The sequence below is a fragment of the Lemur catta genome, chromosome 5 (genome assembly GCF_020740605.2).
Source record: "Lemur catta isolate mLemCat1 chromosome 5, mLemCat1.pri, whole genome shotgun sequence".
Taxonomy (NCBI): domain Eukaryota; kingdom Metazoa; phylum Chordata; class Mammalia; order Primates; family Lemuridae; genus Lemur; species Lemur catta.
The window spans coordinates 25759057-25781867 of record NC_059132.1 but is presented as its reverse complement, the minus strand read 5'-3'; the positions used below and the strand labels follow the sequence as shown (position 1 = coordinate 25781867).

The following is a 22811-nucleotide window of genomic DNA, read 5'->3' as shown; positions in this document are numbered from 1 at the left end:
TTGATATTGACAATTGGATTGGCCTCATGGGGAAAAGGCAGAGCTGTCTCCTTGCTTACGCTGCAGGGTGTTTCTGCTTATTGGCTTTCTCAGAAACCCTGATCAAGCCTCTCTCCCCCTCTGTAAAGATTTCCGTAACTGTTGCAGCCAGAAAATCTTTCCTTCATCACAGCTCTTACATTTACAGCTTAGACTACACATTCCACAGTGGTAGAGCAGGAGGAAAGTGCTCAGTGCTGGAGTCCTGAGACCTCTCTTTGCAACTTAACCAGCATGCAAGCCTGGGCAAGTTGTACCCCACACCTAGCCTCAGTCTCCTCATCTGTAAAATGGCAATAACCCCTGCTCACCAGGATTATCGACATTAAGCCATCCAGCAAGCATTACTGAGAGCCCATCGTGTATCAGGTTCTCTGCTAAGCCACGGTTTAAACGAGATAAAGCTGGAGTTATCTAAGCCCAAACTTGTGTATTTAAAGCAATCATGTCAGTAGCATTCACCAAAATAGGTTTTGCAGTGTTTCCTGTTAACATGTACTTTAAGAAAAAAAATTCTCTGATTAAATAAATGTTGAGACTGTTGGGTACACAAAGGTATACAAATTATGGTGATGCTGGTCTCCTCAGAGACCAAATACTAACACGAACTGTGCAGCCAGAAGGTAGAAGAAAGTAGGTTGAAGTTCTTGAACTATTTTCTTCAAAAAACCTTTTAGGGGCAAATTTTTTTTTAATTTATTTAGTTCTGTAAGAATGGCTACTCACATATGGAAAATTTTTCTCCAGAACTCTGGAAAATGCTAGAAAAAAAGTTCAGACAGTTATGAAAGGTGTTATTTTACGTGTCATGAAGATTAAATTGTCACCTGAGGTAATGTATAGAAGCTTACATTGTACCTTGCCAAGTGTCACCTTCCCATTCTAGGTCTTTGATCTCATGGGGGTTTTGGATGGTACATGAATGTTAATTTTGTCTTTCTAAATACAGCACAAGCCTTCACCCTACATCTTACACTGCTCTGTTACAGTTTCTAGTGCTCTGATGTGCCCATAAAAGGGCAACCGATTGAGCTCTGGCCTTTGCTTCCCCAGCCAAGCAAGGACAAAACATCTGCCTGTTTACACATCCTAAAAACAATCTTCCTAAGAGCTGCACTCCCACAGAATTGGGTCCAGGTCTGCTCTGTCACTTCTTGGCTCTTTGGTTGGATGTTGAGGAAGTCATTCTTAGCCAAGGTATCCCATTTAACCCTCACTTCTGACCTTACCCCAAAAGAGGAAAATATATCAGCATGATTTTTCTCCTATGCAGTTAGCTACATTTTAGGAACCTTAAGTAGCAAATTAGAATTAAATCTTAACTTTTGTCTTCTTCTGATTTGTTTATTCGTGGCTCTATATATGTAATTTGGACCCCTCCCTCTTCAGCCTTTGGACACACACAGACACATATACACACACACCAGGAGAACCACTGATTTTTCACTTCTTAAGAATTTTCTTTGAATTCTTTGTAACCTTCAAACTACGAGAAATTTGACTTGAGATGTTACCTTTACCTTCACAATTGTATTTTTTAATATGTCTGCCCTATCAGAGGATCCCCACTGATGATGTCTAGAGAGAGCAGAAAGCAAATTTTAAGCTGCCAGAAAGAATCAACATGGAAATGCACAGATTTTTGTATGAGAGTTGACAGCTGAGATAGTGTAATTGTGAACATTTTTATAAAGGAGCTTTTAGGATCCCACGGAATGCACAGTGCAGCTTAAAAGATATGATGTAGGATTGAAAGAAATGCCAACTCTGCACCCCAATACATCAGACTCCCAGGCATTTCACACTTAACATTTCCCAAGCTTAACATCCCCCAGCCTGCTACCTACCTACCAAACTCTCTCTTCAGATGGTCTGTCTCTCACCCACCGCTCTGCAGCTCAGTAAATGGAACCCACCTTTCTAACTGCCGAGAAACACAGGCATCATCCCTGGCTTTGCCTCCTTCTCACCGCCAAGCCCAGTCAATCACCAACCCCTGCCAACGCTGAAAGTGTCCCCATTTGATCTCTTTACTTGTCTTCCCCCTCTCAGTTCAGGCTGCCATCATTTCTGACCTGGGTGACTACAATAGGCTCCTACCTGGTCTCCCGTATCACATAGTCCTCTTTCTGGTAGACCCCCACAGGATAACCAGAGTGAGCATGTTTAAATGCAGATCAGCCCACAACAGTCTCCTGCTTAAAACCTTTCAATGACTTCTTGTTTTTGAAGAAAGTTCAAAACCCTTAAAATGGCCTATAAAAGCAAAGTGGGTGGACAGACCTATAAGATAATTAGACAGGTCACAAAACCACAGAAATAAAAACAATATGATATTGGTGCAAGAACAGGTAGACGGTAGAACAGACTAGAAGGCTAAGTCTGACTCATGTATATTTGGGAATTAATATATAATCAGAGTGACTCTAGGCCAGGCGCGGTGGCTCAAGCCTGTAATCCTACCACTCTGGGAGGCCGAGGCTGGAGGATTGCTCGAGGACAGGAGTTCAAGACCAGCCTGAGCAAGAGCGAGACCCCATCTCTACTAAAAATAGAAAGAAATTATCTGGACAACTAAAAATATATATAGAAAACATTAGCCAGGCATGGTGGTGCATGCCTGTAGTCCCAGCTGCTTGGGAGGCTGAGGCAGGAGGATCATTGAGCCCAGGAGTTTGAGGTTGCTGTGAGCTAGGCCGACGCCACGGCACTCACTGCAGCCTGGGCAACAGAGCGAGACTCTGCCTCAAAAAAAAAAAAGAAAGAAAGAAAAGTGACTCTACATATTAGTGGGGAAAATAACAATCATTTGGAGGATAGTGTTGAGGAAACTGGCTTCTGTTTGAATTCCTATCTAACTGCATACTAGAGTAGTCTACAGGGAGAATAAAGACCTAATACGAAAAGTAAAAAACAAATGTTAATAGGAGAAAATACAAAGAATGAACTAAGACGGGAAAAAGAGTTTATTATGAAATCCCAAGACGTCATCCATTAGGAGGAAAAAAAAATGTTTTCTTACATCAAAACTAAACATTGCTGTTCATTAGAGGACAGCGTGGGCAAGGCTGACACATTTTCTGCCTCCCTTGAGTATCAGTCTCCAGCCACAATGACATTTCTCTTTGTCCCTGAATTATACCAAGCTCCGTCGTGCTGTGAGGCCAGCACACTTGACTATGGCTCCGTCAGAAAAGTTCTTTCTCTTCTGGTTCAGCTAACCAATTCCCGCTCATCCCTGTGACCTAAGCTGAAGTGTGTCTTCTTTAGAACGGCCTCCCCTGACCACCGGGATTAGTGTAGTCCCACGTCTCACTGAGTGTAATCTCATTTCACCTTCTACTTTGCATTCATTGCACACATTGCAGTTGCAATTATATCATCATTTATGGAACTCTTACTTTAGTGTCCACGTGTCCTAACAGGTTGTAAGCTCTAGGAGATGAGAGGCCGTCTGCTCAGCCCTTGGTCCAGGGCTTTCTGTTTAGAAGATACTTTTAAAATGCAAGTGGAATGGATTGATCAGGGGCAATTGAAAGAGGGCATATTTGATGCCACGTGCCACATAAGTGTAACATGCCCAGGGAGGATTCCGGGCATCATTTAACCTTCATGCCAGCAAGAATTCGGGGTGATATCTTACACTGCTGCTTCTCCCTGCCATCTAGAGACTCCACATCTCTTAAGCTTTGTTTCCATTGCCTATCATTCCTTGTACCGCATTAGGTGGTAAACAGATATTTGTTGATTATATGTCTATATCGCCTTCTCCCACCACTCTGAGCTTTCCATGCTGAGATTATCATCACATCACTCATGCTTAATGGCTTGCCTTTTGAAGACTCTCTTTGAAAGTTACTGTCAACCTGCATTTAATTACTTCTTTTGTTGACAACTGTCACTCTCTTGACTCTTAATTTGATCTCCACCTTCAGTTATTCAACAAATATTTATTGAAAGCCCAGTGGGTGCCAGGAATGTGGTGGGCACTAGAGAAGCTGGCAGTCCTCTGGCAGCGTTGACATATTAACATGATGCTTCAAAGAAATTGTTGCGACAGAACAACTCAACTCAGTGAAGTGTTGAGAGAAACCAAAATGCACCCAAATTTGGGCACAGTGCAGAGAGCAGCTGAATAGGAATGCTACAGTGGAAGAATTGGACAATTTCCCAGCTTATTTTGAGTAAATGCTTCACAGTGTAGCATCATTATTCATGACTGGAAAAAAATTTTCAAAACAATAGAAATCCATCCAAGTAGACTTATAAAAAGAGACTCCGAGGTAAAATAGAAATAACTGTACCAAAGTACTGTTTTGGGATGCTTGTCATGCTTTTAAAAGGGTCAATTCAGAGATATTTTAAGGCTTCCTATTAAAAATAAGAATGATAATAATAGAGACATTTGGTGTTTGCCGAAGAAAAACTTAACGAATTACACTTTGGAAATGATTTTAATGGCAAATCTAAGTTTGTATCAGTCAGTTTGTTTCTGGGTCATATCCAGAGTTAGTATTATTTTAGTAAATATCGATCACCACAGCCAGTATATTGTGACACCCCCTTCAAAGAAGATGAAGACAGCAACTTCCGATTACCCTGTTTCCTGTAACTGACCAGGGAAGAAATACTGCACAGAGAGCCCTGGGTGAACAGCTAGCTGCGAGAAGGTCCCATGGGCTATTCGTTTAGTATTTCTAAAAACAAAATCCCATGGAAGTAGATTTTGTCTCACTGTAAGGGAGAATTTTCTAATGGGATCAAACCAAAAGTAGAATCATTTGTCCAAGATGTATGAGACTCCCTGCCTGCTTGAGGATGGCTGCCTTTCCAAGGTCTATTCCTAAATTGCAGATCTTAAAATTTGGCAGCCTAATATAGCTTTCAAAAGGGAAAAAAGTTATATTTTACAATAGTTTTATATTCACAGAAAAAGCTGTGAGGAGAGTACAGAGTGTCTCTATAAATCCCACACCCAGACTTCCCTATTAACATCTGCCATCAGTAGGTACATTTTGTCACAATTAATGAAACAGTATTGATGCATTATTATTAACTAAAGTCCACCCTTTATACAGATCACCTTGGTTTGTTACCTAATATCCTTTTTCTGTCCAAGGATCCAATCCAGAATACCATGTTACATTTAGTCCTCTTGTCTCCTTAGGCTCTTGGCTATGATAGTTTCTCAGGTTTTCTTTGGTTTTGATGATCTTGACAGTTTTGAGGAGTACTGGTCAGGTATTTTGTAACGTGGCCCTCAGTGGGTATTTGTTTCCTCATGATTAGGTACAAGTTACAGGTTTTGAGATGGAAGACCATAGAGACAAAGTGCCATTTTCTTTATGTCCTATCAAGGGCACATGCTATCAACATGACACATCACTGTTGATGTTGACCTTGGTTGCCTGGCTGAGGTAGTGTTGGTCAGATTTCTCAGCCGTAAGTTTACTCTTTGATACCCCTTTCTATACCATTCTCTTTGAAAGGAAGATGCTACCCACAGTCCACCCTTAAGGAGTAAAGAGCTATCTATGTAAGTTATTTGGAATTCTTTTATATGGGAAGGTTTGACTATTATTCCCCATTTATTTATATATTTTGTAAATTTATATTTGCATGGACTCCTGGATATTTATTTTATGCTCTGGGTTATAATCCAATACTACATCATTTTTTTTTTCTTGTTGTTATTGCTCAAATTCTTCTAGCTTTGGCTATTGGGAGCTTTCTCAGTTGTCTCCTGTGTCCCGTTGACATACACCCATAATTGTGAGGTTTTTGCTTTTTGTTTATTTTTTAAACACTTCCTTTCTAGCATCAAAAGATGGATGCTCCAGGCTCATGCAGTAGATTTCTTGGTCCAGTACTAGACTCAGTCATTTCTCTAGGAAACTTTCTAATGTAGCTTGTGTTTGTCTTTGTTGTTGTTGTTGTTTATAGTTTTGAAGTCTTTTTGGAGACACTGTGCAGACACTTGACATATATTTTTTTTCTTAATTTTTTTTTCTTTCTTCACCATTATGTGGTCTTTAACTTCATTACACAGATGCACAAACTGAAACTCAGAAGTAAATGATTTACCCAAGGCCACACAGTTAGTGAAGAAGTAGAGTTGTTATCAAAGCCCATATGTGTCTGACTCCAAAGCTCACACTCAACCTTGCCTTCACAAGGCCAGCCTAACTCATTACCTAAGTTAGCAAGAAATAGAAATAGGGCATCTGTGAACCAGCCTGCCTTTTTGCTGGGAGGAAAAGGCAAAAGCCAGCCACACTCTCCTCTGGGAAGATTTCCCTGAGGATTCTACCCACACTGATCCCTTCCTTCCCTGAACTTCATTCACACTGAGAGTTCAAAGCCTTTCCTGAATCTGGAAGTTGTTTGTGTGCTGTCTCATTTTCTCCATTTATCTAAATTCCCAAATCAGATTGTTAGCCCTCCAGAGGGAAAGGAAAATATACTACAGAGTGGGATTATCATGATAAGTAATGTCTGGCAGCCACATCCCTTCAAAACAGGCTGTGATGATACGGTTACTATCAAATGCAAACATTAAAATCTGTGCCTTTCATACTAGGAGAGCATAAATCATGATTGGAGTGATATCACTTTGTTGTTACAGTTATTTTGCATTAACTCAGTCTTATCCTGGGCTAGGTAGGATCTTTTTAAAGATAAAGGTCATATGTTTCCCATTCTCCAGGGCCTAAGACAGTATCTAACATGTCCTAGATAACTCTATATGTTCATAGAATGCTTCAGAGAAGCTCTTTGGTCCAACACCAAAGACTACATGCTCTTGAGTTGCATACGACTTTAACCAGCTTTCCTCTTAAGAAGGCAGTAGTATGAGATGGCTCTAGAGGTAGGCAAACCGATGGCAGTGAGAAATCATGGGTCCCTGTTCCCTTCAAAAACTCCACTGAAAGACACAGTCAATGGTGACAAATTAGAAAGAACTAAACTCATATGGTCATAGAGAAAGAGATAATAAATGATAGACAAGAAACGTCAACCTGATTTTAAAAGATGTTAAGTGAGTAGATGAGAGGTAGCTGAGCTGGCAAAACTGAAATCTACAATCTTGCAGTGAGAGAAGCAAGAAAGACATGAGAGAACCCATCATACGGTGCCCTAGAAAGGCTCGGGAACTAGATACCCTTGTACAGCTGAAGGTCAGGGTACGGAGTAAGTGGGACAGGGTGACTTGTCTGCTAGGTATACTTGGAGATAAAAAGCTATTAGAGGAAAGTCACTATTGCCCCCCTGAAGTGGGGCTGGAAAAGAGGACTGAGGACTGGTTGAAAATCTGCCTTTAACTGAAGACTAGTTAAAGGATCATCTATCTCCAGATCCCATTCCAGGTGACTCAGCTAGGCAAGTACCTCATCTCCACCCATTAGAAGATAGGACTGTTTTCTAGAAACTAGTTTGGAGCAGAGGAACTGTGGGCTGTGGGCTGCCAGCCATAGATGAAGCTGGGAATGAGCCACTGAAAACAGAAGGTTTCATTGAAAGTCTGTTCACAGACCAGCAAAATGCCCAGCTCCCCCTAATACCCAAAACTCATACCTATTAATAACATGGTACCCACCACCTTCCTAGTAGGACTTTGGAGAATTGTTCTCTGATGAACCTGGCATTGGGGTTACTGACTGGTACATAGTTACTCACATTTGGAGGTTCTTCGTTTAATTAGTGAAATCCCCACCATTGACCTGTGGCAGGGTCACCATTCCAGAAACACAGAGCTTCCGGTCAACTTTCTCCTTCCCCTCTGAGAGAAGGTAGTATGTCAGTCAAATAAAGAAGGAATGATATAGTAGAAATGTTTAAAAAAATCAATAGAAAATTAAACTTGAAGGTATCTCCCAGAAGCTAGAACCTATAGAAAAGGGGTTGAACAAGAGGAGAGGAAAAATATTAGAAATCTAAGCAAATTTTTTAAAAACTGGAGTGTTTTTTGACTCTAGAAAGAGAAAAAAAAGGTCTATATTTTAAAAAATAGAAATGTAATTAAAGTATCCTACTTGGCTCATCTGTGGACAATATATACATAATTATAATAATGTCAATTCTGAATATTGATTTAACCAAAGTTATATGGAAGCGTCCATACCATTGGAGAAATTCAATGGATAACATCTAAAGTTGATGAATCAGGAGATAACACAGAAGTGTATTTTGACAATAGGGAAGAGACATAAAGAAACATCCAGACAAGTTGAAACTCTTGCAGTGATGAGAGGTGTGAATTGCTGCTCTTTGTTATATGCGTTGTGCATAGTGTTTGACATTTACAGGTACTGTTTGGTTATAAGAATAAATAATACATGTTTAAAAAATCAGATGCAGTCATCTTAAAATGTCAGCTTGATGGAGTCATTCAGTCATCAAATAGCCACACACATACAGGAGCCACTGGAGGACATAGTGGAACCAATAATGTTCATTTCAGTGGCCCCGAGTCATCGGGAAAAGGTTTCTGCATGTTGTACTTTAGAGAAATAGACATGTGCATATTCTGCTTTAGAAAAATCAAGCTGTGGCAGGGATTTTTCTCCATCAGAGTGTTTGTGTGATGAGGATTTCAGTCCAAAATGCCACACACTTTAGTTATTTGGGGGCGTGTGCTGATATGGACCGTCCTGTCCACGTGGGAGAAATGGTGTGTTGCCTCCCACTGTGTCCAGAAGAATCGCAGGCTGACTGGCTGCAGACCGACCTGACCTGCTGAGCTCTGACCTTCATCATCAGCCATGGGTCTCTCAGACTTCTTTCCGCCCGGCACAGCTGAGCCACCAGGCAGCTAGCTGCAACCCCCTTGCCCTAGGATGGTTCCCTTGAGGTCAGCTAGTGAAAGTCACCAGCTCCAAGGCAGAAATTGACCTCCCCAGGCCTGGAGGCTACAGTGTTGGGTGGGAAGGAGGACCAGGGAAAGAAAAGAGGCTGAAAGGACAGAATTTAGCTTCTCATCAGACACAAGAGAGTGTTTCTCCCACTTGTTCTAATACCGCAGAGACCCCGAGGATGCTTTGCTTGGCTGGTATTTTCCTGGTGCAGTCTCAGTGCGCAGATTCAGAGAACAAAATAAAAATCGCACTGACCTAGCTGCCATGTGAGACTCTTCATGTTTGCTAGCTGGTTCATGTTTTTTTTCCTGGTGATCTTTCTGTTATCAGGCACACGGGAGGATTACAGCAACACGTCCCAGGCTAGAATGAGGCTCTTTGTTTAAACTCCGATGGAGCGAAGACTCTGTTTCCCAGGATGTTAGCATATTAGAACAATCAGTGCCTGAACTATAATATTTTGGCATGGCAATAAAAAGGAATGGGTGGTTTTATTATATCCCTTGCTGTGAATCTTGAGCGAAGCTGTTATGAGATTTGTCCATGATAGAATTATTTGAAGAATATTGAGAACAGGCAAGTACTGGGATTTGAAAGACAATGGTGAGCCAACTGCATAAAGGGAAACCCTTTGAAATGTGGAAACAGAATGTTGGAAATGCAAAAAATCCCCTGACTCACTGTACAGATGGTTTGGAAAGAATGAGCGATGCACACGAGGTGTTCTTCCTCGTTTGTCTCCATCACTTCCCCTCCCCTTTCTGCCCCTTCTTCTCCCTCCCCCCAACTTTCCTTCTTTCCCTCCTCTCCCTCTTCTCCTTACCCTAACAATTACTGAGGACTTCATGTGTGCCTGGCACTGGGCCACATGTGTCATAGTAATTATGTGCGGAATTTAATAATTTCAACAATACGTGTATCTTAGTAATTTAATAACTAATATTTGTGCCATCATACCTTTACACTGGAATGATTAAGTAAATTGCCCAGTGTCACACGACTTGAAAGTGGCAGAGCTGAGATTGGAAAGTAGCTGGTGTGATTCCAGAGCTCCTAGTGTGTGCCTGGCACATAATGAGTGCTCTGTTATGTCAACGACGACGAATGAACTTGATAATGAGATTGGCGTGGAAGGTGGAGAATGCGAAGAATGAAATGCACAACCGTTAGTTGATTTGCTCGAGGTCACATAGCAGTCAGTGGCAGCAGAATTTATCCAGTTTTCTGGGTCCAGGCCACTCTTTTCTCTGCAGTGCCAGGTTGCTGAATTTGTGAAAAGAAACGTTAGCACATTAACTTCTAGGAACATACAATCTTCTGTCCAGGTTCCAGGTTCTAAATTCTCACTTGACTTGAATCATTCTGAAGTTGTAAATAGAATTGCTAAGCACGCTCAGAGACAATGCTGAAGAAACTATTTTAGACTCATATTTGTTTCTTTATGGGCAGGAAAAAAAAAAAAACCTATGACAATATTATATTAATTCTTCCCTGATCCAATTTTTTTTTTTTTTTAAAAGAAACCTTTCTCATCAGGGGAAGAAATTTTCATTTTAAACCATTGTGGGGGATTACACTGAATCTCTGGTTGCTGGATGTATTAGTAGTTGTCGTCTTTCCCCAACACTAGGTCAGCAGCTCTCACCCGAGGTTAAATCAAGGCCTGCGTGAGTCATGGCCATCCATTTTAGCAGCTGACCTTCAGTGGGAGAGACCATGACTCCAGACTATCAGTCTGTGGTGGCTGCCAGCGCCCTCCCCTCTCGTCCCTTGAGAAAGCCACCTGCAGCCTGCATAGACACTGCCTGCCTGTCATCGCGCTGCCCGGCCACTCTGCACGTGCAGGTGGGGCTGGCTCCTCCCGTCCTCAGCCCCGCCAGTTTTAGAAGTAAAAAGACATTGGACAGTCAGCCCACAATTTTCTTACCTCCACGACCTTGTTTTTTCATTTCAACTTGGTAAAGTTGTATCTATAGTCTTTTCACGGCTCAGCTGATGTGTTAATTCCTTCTGGAAGTCTCCTTTGCTCCCCATTCCACAGCCTCAAGATGAGAACGAGCTCACCCTTCAGGAAAGTCCCCCAAGCACTTTGTAACTCCCTAATCACTCTTAGTGTTCTCTATCTAGTGTATTTGTGACCGTCTCATTGTTCCTATTAGAACCTAAGCCTTTGAAGGTAAAGACTGGGTTTTGCTTATCTTCAGTTCCCCACTTGTAGGACAGTGGTTCTTAGGCATTTGGGGCTTGGTGCATAGGGATATTATTGAATTTTCAGGCAGGAATACGTCACGTGGTGACAGAGGTTCAGAAAGGCAGGAATGACTCTACTAAATTCTTTTTTCCGATACGAACTAGATGGTGCTGACATGTTCTCTGTCTGAGATTCATCCTGTAGTTTATGGCTTTAGTTTACTCCAAGAACAGGCTAACTTCTCAACCAGGGCTTGGCAAACGGTAGCCTTCGAGCTACCCAACCGTGTGCCTGTTCGTATATCGCCAGAGATCTAAGAATGCTTTTTACATTTTTAAATAACTGAAGGAAGGAAAACAAAACTAAAAAAAGAATAAGGTAATATATCATGACACATTTATGTTATGTTAAATTTTAAGTATAAAATTAAAATTATATGAAATTTAGCTGCCAGCACCCATGAATAAAGCTTAATGGGATATAGAGCTGGACCCTCTGTATCTCTGGAAGGTCTAAGGCTGTTCCTGCACCAGGAGAGCAGAGCTGAGTATTTACAACAGGGATCGTACATTACACAAAGCCTAACATTTTTAGCATCAGATCCTTTACAGGTAAAGTGTGGCAAGCCCTGTTCTGACTCAGGCTCAGAAATGCCGACCAGAGTGTGAGAGAGGGTAAGGGAGCCCTTCTAATAAAGGGCAGAGTGGGTGAAGGCACGGAGCATCTGGAGCAAAAGGAATCTGAAGACATGAAAAGGAAGAAAGGAGAAGAGGCTTACTGGGGGATGCCAGATCGACTGGGTTTTGTATACATGTGTTGCAGAAGTCTCCACAGAGGGTTCTCACAGTCGTAGGCATGCCCGAGGTGGGGTAGACCTTGGGTATTTCACAGGAGTTTTCTGCTTTCCTTTAAGGACTTGGCATGGTTCCTTTAGAGAGAAGATAAGGTTAGGAGATGACCAGTCATTGCTGATAATTCTGTGTGCCAAGGCTAACTAATGTCTGCAATAAGGTCTAAAGGGCTCTATGCCCCAGCTGTCTCTGATTCAACTATAAAAATGTATCTGTGAAAAAAATAAATAACGATAGCATAGGGAAAACAAAAAAAGTGTGTGTTCTGGGGAAATCTACATTGTGTGTCTCTCTTTGGGACAAATCTATTGCAGATGAATGCCAATTAATTATTACATGTGTGGAGATCATTAAACATTTGGAGTTTTCAAATAAAGACACATTGTTTGGTACTTGGCTAAAACCAGTTCAGCCCCTTAGAGAGATGGGATGCCATTTTCATGTGTTTCTCTTATTTTCTTCTTGCAGGGTAATGCCCTGTACTTCAAATCTGCCAGAAATGTTACAGTGAACATTCTCAATGACCAGACTAAAGTGCTAACTCAGCTAATAACAGGTAAGAAAAGGAAGAAGCTTAGCAGTGCTTGGTCCATGCTGGGCACTCAGAAATGGGAAGGTCAAATGAAACTGCCATGCGAACTTGAAAAGAATGTCTGCTAACATATTTATTTGTTGTGTTGAGGAAGAGAATGTAGCATGTATTACATGATTCTGCTAAAAGGTGCAGTCCCATCTAATCTTCATAATTTAACTTATGAAATCTAATAATACCTGCGTAGGGGGGAAAAATCTATTTTCCATAGAGCACAGCTTCTAAATTCAAGCTAGCTGCTTCATCTGATGCTTAACCAAAGAAAAGTCCCCCGCTCCAATGCTGGAGGAAAAACTGGCTGTGCTGGATTGATTGAGAGAAGAGCACAGTATCCACAGAGCCACGTGGCACACTTTATGGGTCGTGAAAGGGATTTTTAATGATAGTTTGAATCCATGCCATGTTTGCCGTATGCGCTGACTTTGAACCTAACTCAATGGCAAGATGCAGATGTATCTCCACTGAATATGTTTGTACAGTTCCTTTTAATATAGCAGATATGCTCCTAACAGCTGCGCAAAGCACCCGTTGGCTTTTAAGCTGCATATTCCTGAAATTTAAACGAGGATTGGTTATTCACAATCATGATTGTAATGATAAACATGGGCCTCGTGGTTTGGTAATGTGTTGAGCAGTACCATCAATGCCCCCTCTGTAGGTTGGAAGCGGCGGTAAACAGGGAGGCATTATGCAACCCCACAGCAAAAGGGAAAAGGAATGTATGTCTGAATGCCATTGTTCTACTTCCAGACAGAAAATGCCATTTGTTTGGCTTCAAGGCTAACAGAAAAGTATGCAGATGGACGTTTTGAGAAGCCAGTTTACCCAAATGCCCTGACACATTACTGTTACTGTGGCTAAGCTATCCAGAGCCCCACTAATAGCCCCTGGGGAAGCAGGTGCCTGTGTGTCTAGGGTCTCTTCTACTGAGGAGGGAGCCCCACAGCCGGCGCCCCCAGCCCCAAGAGTGATGCGTGGGGACTGCCAGAGATTCACAGCCGGTGGCTGACTTGGACCACCTGCCAATCGTGGAACTCAGGGATGGAAGGAACGGCTGCACGGCACAGCCCATAATGCATAAACATGTTGTTTCAGCGAGCGGCCGGATCGGCAGCCTTGCTTATATAACATCTGGCCCGCAGTCACAACGCTAAATAATTAAATAAACAGCTTCAGTAAGCAATGATTTAAGCGCCGTATGTGAAAATTGCCTCTAGGAGGGAAATAAATCCAACCTCCAGCTCCCAGATTCCTGCGTTCAAAAGGAGCTTATTTAGCCTGTTGATCATTTGCCATTTATTTGCACTGGGAGATTTGGTTTACTTGAGAGATTTTGTTTTGATAAAGCTGGAACTGCCCAAATGACTATTACTCAGCAAAAAGAGTCTATGTTTCTCCCTCGTTCCCTCTCCCCCTCCTCCTTCCTTCCCTCTCTCCATCTTTCTCCTTCTTCATCCTCACCTCCTTCTCTGCCTTCTCCCTCCACTGTCTGCCCACCCCTCTTTTCCTCACCTTCTCCCTCTCTATCCTCTTCTTCCTCCCCTCCACCTTTCTCCCTGCCCCTCCTCTTCCTCCTCTGTCTCCTTCCTCTCTCTCCTCCCACCTCCCTTTCTCCCTCTTTTTCTTCCTCTCCTCCCATCTCACCCTTCTTTTTTCCTCCTCCTTTTCCTCCTCCCTTTTTTCTCTATTCTCTCTTGCCTTCATCCCACCAACAGTCTTTGTTTTTCTGTCCCCACCAGTTGGGAGCTGGATGACACCTATCCCTGACTCTAAAGGTCATGTACAAGACAACTAACTTGAAAACCATTTGGGCAAAAAGCCATTCCGATGGTAGCTAACAGGAGCCTTTCAATATGATTTCTAGAAAGGATAATAGAGGTGTTAAAAATATCATTCAAAACGCACACAGACCCCTAAAGTCTTCCCTTGGGCTTTTCCTTTTACATTACATTTATGCACACAGTGGAAAGCACCGAGCTGTCCCAGCAGATGATACCTTCTACCGCCCGTTACACTGGGTGGTGTACTTACTGGAAAGCAAATCACTCCTGCCTTCTAAGCAGTCAGGTCTTCTAAGGCCACCCCGAGGAATCAAGAATTCTGCTTACCTAAAGAATGTCTTAATAGTCCATTAGAAATTCTCATGTTAGATGTTCAGGTAATGTTTTCACAGCAAATAATGCTTTCTTTATGGGATAGTTAAGTTCTCAAATTAGGCCATATTTGACCCAGAAGGCTGCTGACTTAGTGTCTTGGTAGTGAGTCCAAACAGGGAACCTCCTGACCTGCAAGGAGCAAAGTGGTAGGGGTGCCTTGGACAGCATCGTGTGGGGGTAGGGAGGGGGTCTGGTAGCAACAGAGTTGGGGAGAGGTCAGGCTGGGTGGCCGCCAGGCCTTTCCAGCCCCCAGATTTGAGGTCGTGGCGACTAGAGACTGCAGATGCATCCGGATGGGCTCCAGTCTTCCTCCCTCTTTAGGAGATTAATTAGGGAGGCTCCTTACGCATAGGCTATCACACACACAGGGGGATTAAGTGAAGATTAGTTTCACATTAGAAATAGTGATTTTTTTTTCCATCCCGGAGAGGAACAATGGGTTCAGCAAGGGACCTCCTGAGCTGTCTCCAGCTCCATTTGCATTTCCCTCTAGAGTCGCTTTTTAAGATTCCAGCCGTGTCAGGGGAAGTTGGGCAGCCCCAGGTGAAATTGACAAAGAACAAGCGTCTGTGCCATTGAGTCAGCAGTAGCTCTGTGGGATTTGGGCTCAAACTACCAATTACTGAGCTTTAGATACCCAAATGGTTCTGGCCCTTGGTAAATTCCATTTTGTGTTCTGTGAAGCCCTGAAAAGCAAGATAACTTAATTATGCTTTGTGTTCTCTGCTGTAGTCTCTTTAATCCACTCTCCTGTATGTCTCACAAAAATGTTCACAAGTTCAGAGGAAACTTACTTTATACAAAGGTGTCCTTGACTCCTCAGGGCCCAAGTCTGATGCTATTGCCCAGGTCCCTGGAGGCACAGCCCTAGCAATTGTGCCCACCCCCCACGCAGTCATACCCCAGCTTGGCCATATGAATGGATCCCAAATGGGCACACTGTGCTCACCGTATGTCTGTCCTGAGGCCATGCATTCATTCATTAGCACTTCATTACCTCCCCATCTCCAATCTCCCCACCCAAAAAAGGTGGTAACCCTAAAGTATTGACAAATAATATGGACTTTACTGAAGGTATTGATGCAATCAAGAAGACAACTGTGTCTTAGACCGTGAAGAAAAGCCTACTCCGAATCCTTCATCAGATAGTTCAGTTATTTCGAGATCTCCCTCTGGCACTTGTCTCTTCTGCTTGTTCCTCTTCCCCAAAGAGCTCATCTCCTAACTGCTGCAGATGTGTTGGCTCCAGCCGCCTTCTTCTGAGACAAATATACCTCTCTTCCCTTCTGTGGAACAGTTCTGAGAGCTTGAGTTCGGACCCAGATCTGCCATTGGCTCACTCAGTGTCCTTTCGAGAGCCTCGGCCTCCATGCCACTTGTTCCCCTCACCTGCAGCATGATGGCAGACAGAAAGATGACATCCTGGTCCCACGACCTTTGGAAATTCTGTCCTATCTCTGCCGTTTCGATCTCCCGCTCACTAAGGAGCCTTTCCGATGCCCTTGTTGGTGTCAGAGGACTTACTGTGGATGTACTGGCAAGAGATGAGGTCTGCCAGGTGGATGTGGTTATGTGACTAGGAAAGAGCACTCAAAGGTCACTCATCACTGATTCTCTTCAACATGTTGTCACCATTGCAGTAGAAAATGGTAATGGTAATGATGACTGCAATGAGATGCCCTCAAGAGTGTTCCCCTACATTTCACAGCATTTTTCCACCCACAGATCTCTTTTGTCAACACAGTATCATTTGATCCTTTCAACCTATTATAAGGTAGAGTAGGTAGTGACAGTCCAGTTTTATAGATGCAGAAACTGAGGATCAGAAGGATCCAATGACTTACTCAAAGTCACATTTCCAGAAAATGAGAGTTGGGACATGATTCATGTCTTCTGATTCCTAGTCTGATAGCCTTGACAAAGAGAAAGGCTGCCCCGCATGTCCAGGGGCTGGCAGGCTCCATCAGCCAGGCCTAGAGCTGTCTTGCTGGAACATAAATATTTTCACAGAACATCAACACCAGACAAGGCCACTCAGTGGCCCGTGATGGATCAAGACAAAACAAAACACAGAAAAACAAAGATGATTCTGACCGTGTCTGAACACAGACAAGAATGTAAACGTTGTCCAGATCATAAAGAAGACAAAACGGCCTTCTAGCCTGGCTAACATGAATGACTGCTGTTTCTTTATTAATGAACGTGTTAGCATTGCTCTGTTCTTTCTGACTTCTAGCTGAGATTCATTAAGATACCCAATCATGAAATTACTCCCACTTCCTGACAGTATTTAATCCAGAGTAAACCCTTGTTTTCTGAAACCTTCCCCATAAGGTCAGATCCTGTAGTAAGTTCTTTCTAGCAGCTTCTTACTGAGATGCTTCATGGTGCCTATGGTATGCCTACTCCTTCACTGCAGTAAGGAATAAGCACAGTTTGGTCAACTGCAGGTGTGTTCCTAGTGATCTTTGGCTGGAAGACATTGGGGATGCTTTCGTTGTTATTTATTATAAAGTGGCACCCACTTGAAAAACACTTAGAAGGAAACAAAAATTCTATATCAGAATCTCCTAGACAGTTTTGCGAAAATACATGATTTTTGGACTCTACCCTCAAAAATTTTTCTGTAGAAATTTCTAACAAAGAGATCAATGTCTTTTGATCTGAGCTAGGTTAGTGAGGGTGACTGTACCCCTAGGTTATTCTAATGAATTCCTATAGACCAGCTTTGGGGAGCCACCTGAAATTCAGGTATTCTGGTTGATCCAGCTTGGATTGGAATGTCTCCTCCTTTTAGAAATTCTAACTCATTAACCTGTTTTGCTTTTTCCATAGTACCTAAAGCTCTAGAAGTTTTCTGGCTTATTTATTAATACATTTTCAAATTTATGTTGGTCTGTCTCCATCAGAATATGGGTGCTGCAATATCAGGGGCCCTTGTCTCCCTTTTATCCACCACCTTCAGAAACATCATCTGTGCTCATCTGATTAATCCTCTAATTTTTTTTTATTGAATGAAATTCTAGCATAAAAGATTCAACAGCTTCCAAGGCAATTAATTACAGTATAACCATTTCTACCAGGAAGTGATCTATATACTGAGGAAATAGATTTTTTTTGTTGTCAAATGCAGCCAGTGGGTGAAGGGTACACAGTGAACCAGATTTTAGCTGAATTTAAAGACGCTCTTTCTGACAGTTAGGGGGGGCCAAAGGTACACAGTTGCCTCAAGAAGTGTTGAGCCTCTTGTACCTTGATACATTCCAGCAAAAATCCACAACTATTTGACAGTAATTCAGTGGTTAGCTGAGGAAAATCTCATTCAAGCATTAGTTTGGAGGAAGGACATGATGGTCTTTAAAATCATAGCCTGAGAGAATATGATTAAAAGTAATTGACAAGACATGGCTAAAGTCAAGAGACTAATTTTCACAGCTGGCTTTTGAAAACCAATCCACTTAACATTAAAATCCAGTACAATCTTGTCAGATGTATGTTCTAGGAAAAGCTTTTCGAAGTCAAATGCAATGAAACTAATATATTCTTTCTTTGTCTCCCTCCCCCTGCCCCGTTCCCTTTCCTCTAGGTCCAAAAGCAGTAGAGGCTTATGGCAAAAAGTTCGAGGTAAAAACCGTTTCTGGAAAATTGCTTTTCTCTGCAGATGACAACGAAGTAGTAGTAGGAGCTGAAAGATTAAGAGTTTTAGGTAAGGAAATTTGAATCATTTCATTGGTTTGATGCTACTGGGTACATTTTAGAGGAAAAGTGAAATGGTGTTATGGACCCAATGTTTGTGTCCTCCCAAAATCCAAGATGGTGGTATCTGGAGGTGGGGCCTTTGAGGGGTAATTATGAGTAAGTCACGAGATTGGAGCCCTCGTGACTGGAATTAGTGCCCTTATGGAGAGACCGGAGCTCGCTGTCCGCCCTGTGAGGACAGAACGAGAAGTCGGCAGTCTGCCACCTGGAAGACAGCCCTCACTGGAACCCGGCCAGGCTGGCACCTGAGCTCAGACTTCAGCCTCCGGAACTGTAAGAAATAAATTTCTATTGTTTATAAGCCACCCAGTCTATGGTTCTTTGTTATTGCAGCCTGAACCAACTAAGACAAATGGTCTCTAAAAGAGTGATTTAGGCCAATTTCCTGGATTCTTTTAAAGCAAGGCAGCCGAACCTCCCCGAGCCTGGTCCCCTGGTTAAAGTTTCTCAAGTTGTGAAGACTTTTTGGGGCGTATTTCAACACCAAGCTTTGGGTGAGGAGGTGTGCTCACATACGTACCTGGCTTCTAACCCCAGCTGTCAACTACTAGTCGTGTGACTTTGGGCGAGTTACTGACATTACTGAGCCAGTTTCCTTTTCTACTTAATAAGGCTAAAAACATCCACGATCTCGAGTTGTCTCAAGGGTTAAATGAGACCGTGTCATATGCACTTATCGCAGTGCCAACCGCAGAACAGCACTCAGGCAGCACTGACTGTTGCTGTTACTGCTTGTGCAACTAATACTATTAAAACTATATTAATTTTCCTCCTTTTGCTCCATAAAATTCACTGTAGCATAGTAGTTAAAACCTCAGGCTCTGGAATTACCCCACTATGATTTTAACCCTATTTCTGTCCTTTACTAGCTGTGTAACCTTGAGCAAGTCATCTACCCTCTCTTTGCCTGCTTTCTTTTTTTTTTTTTTGAGATAGAGTCTCGCTCTGTTGCCCAGGCTAGAATGCCGTGGCATCAGCCTAGCTCACAGCAACCTCAAACTCCTGGGTTCAAGGGATCCTCCTGCCTCAGCCTCCCAAGCAGCTGGGACTACAGGCATGTGCCACCATGCCCGGCTAATTTTTTTTGTATATATATTTTTAGCTATCCAGATCATTTGTGTCTATTTTTAGTAGAGACGGGGTCTCGCTCTTGCTCAGGCTGGTCTCGAACTCCTGACCTCGAGCGATCCTCCCGCCTCGGCTTCCCAGAGTGCTAGGATTACAGGCATGAGATACCACACCCGGCCCTGCTTTCTTATCTATCTATAAAATGGGGGTAATAGAAATGTCTAGCTTCCAAGATTGCTGGAAAGATTGCATAAACTAATCTACGTAAAATAGTAAATCAGCTAAAATTGCAAGTGTTCAGTAAGTGTTAGGTGTTATTATCGTAAATGGTATTATTTTTATTTGAAATTATTATTTTCCTCTGCGTTATCATTTGTACTCTGCATCTTCTTTCTCCTCCTTGACTCTGGTCCTTCTCCTGGCTGTCACCTCCTTGCTTGGTCAGCTTGTCTGGGTGGTCTCTCTGTCTCTCTCAGGACACATTCATGTCTGATTTTCTTACTGGATGACTCTTAGATCTTCATCTCTAGCCCTGGTATTAATATCTTCCCTGAGGTCTAGATCTTTCTTTCCATCTGGATCTTCCACCAGCCTCTCAAACCCAGTGGGTCTTGAATGCCTGGCATAGTCACACATGCACAGATGCACACACATGTACATACATGCACGCACATTCCGTCACCCTCACCTCCTTCTCCCACCTGTATCTGGCCCTGACTTCCTTCCCTATTACTCTTCCTGGCCCCATTATGCCACCTTCTCCCAATCTCAAAACTTCAGCAATTTCCTGACGATTGGCAGCACAGCAGAGTCAGGGAATGGAAGTGACCATCTGTAGGGGGCTGAGGCTGGGAGGCGGGATGCAGTCTAACCCTTGGCCAGCACTTTACCTATGGCACTATCCAGAAAAACTCCCTTTGTCTTTCAAGCCTGTGCTTTTCCTATCTGTAAAATGAGAGTAAACCAGGGCAGAAGTTTTCATAAAATATTTTCCAGTGACAGAAGCTTTTAAAAATAAAATTCCAGGCCAGGCATGGTGGCTTATGCCTGTAATCTCAGCACTCTGAGAGGCTGAGGCAGGAGGATCTCTTGAGCTGAGGAGTTTGAGGTTGTACTGAGCTATAATGATGTCACTGCACTCTAGCCTGAGTGATAACGTGAGACTCTATCTCAAAAAGAAAAAAAAAAAATGTGTACATAGCCCCAGTAGATAAAAATAGACAAGAGACCAAGATTGCTCTGGGTTGTAGGTGAGGATTTGGAAGGGTAGAGGTCAGACACTGGAGTTTTAGCTGTAGAGTTTCATTCTTTCTCCCTCTATGTCCTCTGGGGACCACTTAGAACTTATTCTTTAAAACCCCCTAAGTGAAAAATCTTTAAAAAAGTAAAATAGTTTATTGACTACTTGCTATGATTTCGGTACCGTACCTTGTATACATCACTATATTTACACCTTACAAGCACCTTGTGAGGTGGGCACAGTTTTTGTCACCCCTATTCTACAGAGGACAGAACTGAGCTGAGCCATAGTACTGACTGACAGCTGTGTTGTGAGTGCAGAGAGCTTTACCTTAAAGCTCTATACTCTGCTGCCTCCTAGACTTAATCCCATTTTCAGATGAGGAATCTAAGCCTTGAAAAAGTGAGAAAATTTCCCCAAGATCAAGTGCCAGTAAGCAGTAGGATCCGTGTTCAAACTCCTGCCTGTGGATGCGAGGACTCCAGCCCCAGTGCACTTGACCGCACGTAAATATGTTCATAGTAAGCCCTTTCCAGCTCTCACGGTTTATGCTTTTCTCTATGTGCAGAAATGGTATTTTCCATGTTCATTCTAGGCTGGGAGGGGGACACAAAAACTTCAGGCTCTCCTCTTGTTAAAGAGTACTTTGCTGTACCAGCTCTTAAATAATTGCCCAGGGGGAAATATGATGTCATCTCACACCCAGATCATTTTGTGCAAGGGGTGTGGCACTTCCTGTTCCATGGTCTTTGGTGAGTCACTTTACCACTTTAAAATCTGACTTTGCAAAGATACAGGAAAATTTTAAATGTCCAAGCACTTGGGCTTAATCAGCATACAAAACTCTGTGATGATATCATTTAAGAACTTACCGCCACCCGCATGCCATGATTACTTAGACAAAGGACTGGAAGATGACTGTAGTTGTCGTTCACTTTGAAGCAGGTGGATATTTTTCTGGTTTGTGGTTATATTTGTGATATTTCACTTAAACAACAATGTAGGATAAAATCCGTCTGTCTCCATCATTAGGAGCATTTGATTTTTTATGTGCACATGTAGAAAGGAAGCATCAAAATAAATACCACTGCTGCTACCAATGCAAAAAATAAATAAGTAAATGGAAATGACCACCCCACAAATCTCGAATCAACCTATTCAGTGAAACGTGCCCAGGGTGTCGCAGGAATGAGCTTCCTGTCAGCTGGGATTTGGCCATATGGTGCGGAATGAGAAGTTTAGGCAATTTCATTTTCCGCTTAATGAGAAGTTTGTCTTTCTGAGTTGTCAGCCCGCGTGCACTCTTGGGAGGAGGCTGGCATCTGGATGTGCATTTCACGGTGGCGTCGAGCGTGGCTGGCTTTGAATCCTCGCTCAACCACTTAGGATCTGAACGACCCTGTTCACGCCCATTTTTCTCTTTAAGCTTTAGTTTCCATCTGTATAAAACAAAGAGAAAGGAACAAAATGAAGGGTGGAAGGATGAATGAATAAAATAAGCAGCATAAGTACATGTTATATAAAAAGTCAGTTATTTTAGTTGATAGTTGAGCAGGAACAAGCAGTAGGGGCCTCAAAAAGATAACGCCTCTTGGATATGGTAGTTTCAGAACAATTTTTAGAATTCTTCTCTGCATAACCACACACACCTATTCAGTTTTCAGGACAGTGACAGCCTTGAGCACGCTCAAGGGACTTTGAATAGTATGGCAAAAAGACTCATAACTATGCTTCATGCAGAAGGGTTCAATTATCTGGAAACTTTTACCCTGGAAAGAATGTGGGGGAGGGGGGAATATGTGTAGGTAGAGATTTCCTAATCTCTCGTATGTGCATGTCTTTCTTGGGGAGAAGGGAGCAGGCAGGGGCCATGCAGTTGAGTAACTGATAGCACAGGGGTATTGTTAGCTCGGACTTATACTCCTGGTTTCCGTCGTTTGTCAGCCAGTGATTTTGGATATGTCACTTCACCTTTCTAGATGTCCTTTTACTCCTCTGTGACATAGGGGAATAGTGCCTGGCTCTCAGCCTTGTTGGGAGAACGGAGTGGCAAATGTGTT

At 42.7% G+C, this 22811-nt stretch overlaps 1 protein-coding gene across 1 annotated transcript in view; it reads left to right on the top strand.

Annotated features, from left to right (window-relative positions):
- The window catches only part of SGCD (sarcoglycan delta), a 354497-nt gene that overhangs the window by 216385 nt on the left and 115301 nt on the right, over positions 1 to 22811 (top strand). The window contains exons 4-5 of the mRNA XM_045551289.1: positions 12405 to 12492; positions 18271 to 18390. Of these exons, the coding sequence (XP_045407245.1) occupies positions 12405 to 12492; positions 18271 to 18390 (208 nt within the window). The remainder of the gene's footprint in view (positions 1 to 12404; positions 12493 to 18270; positions 18391 to 22811) is intronic.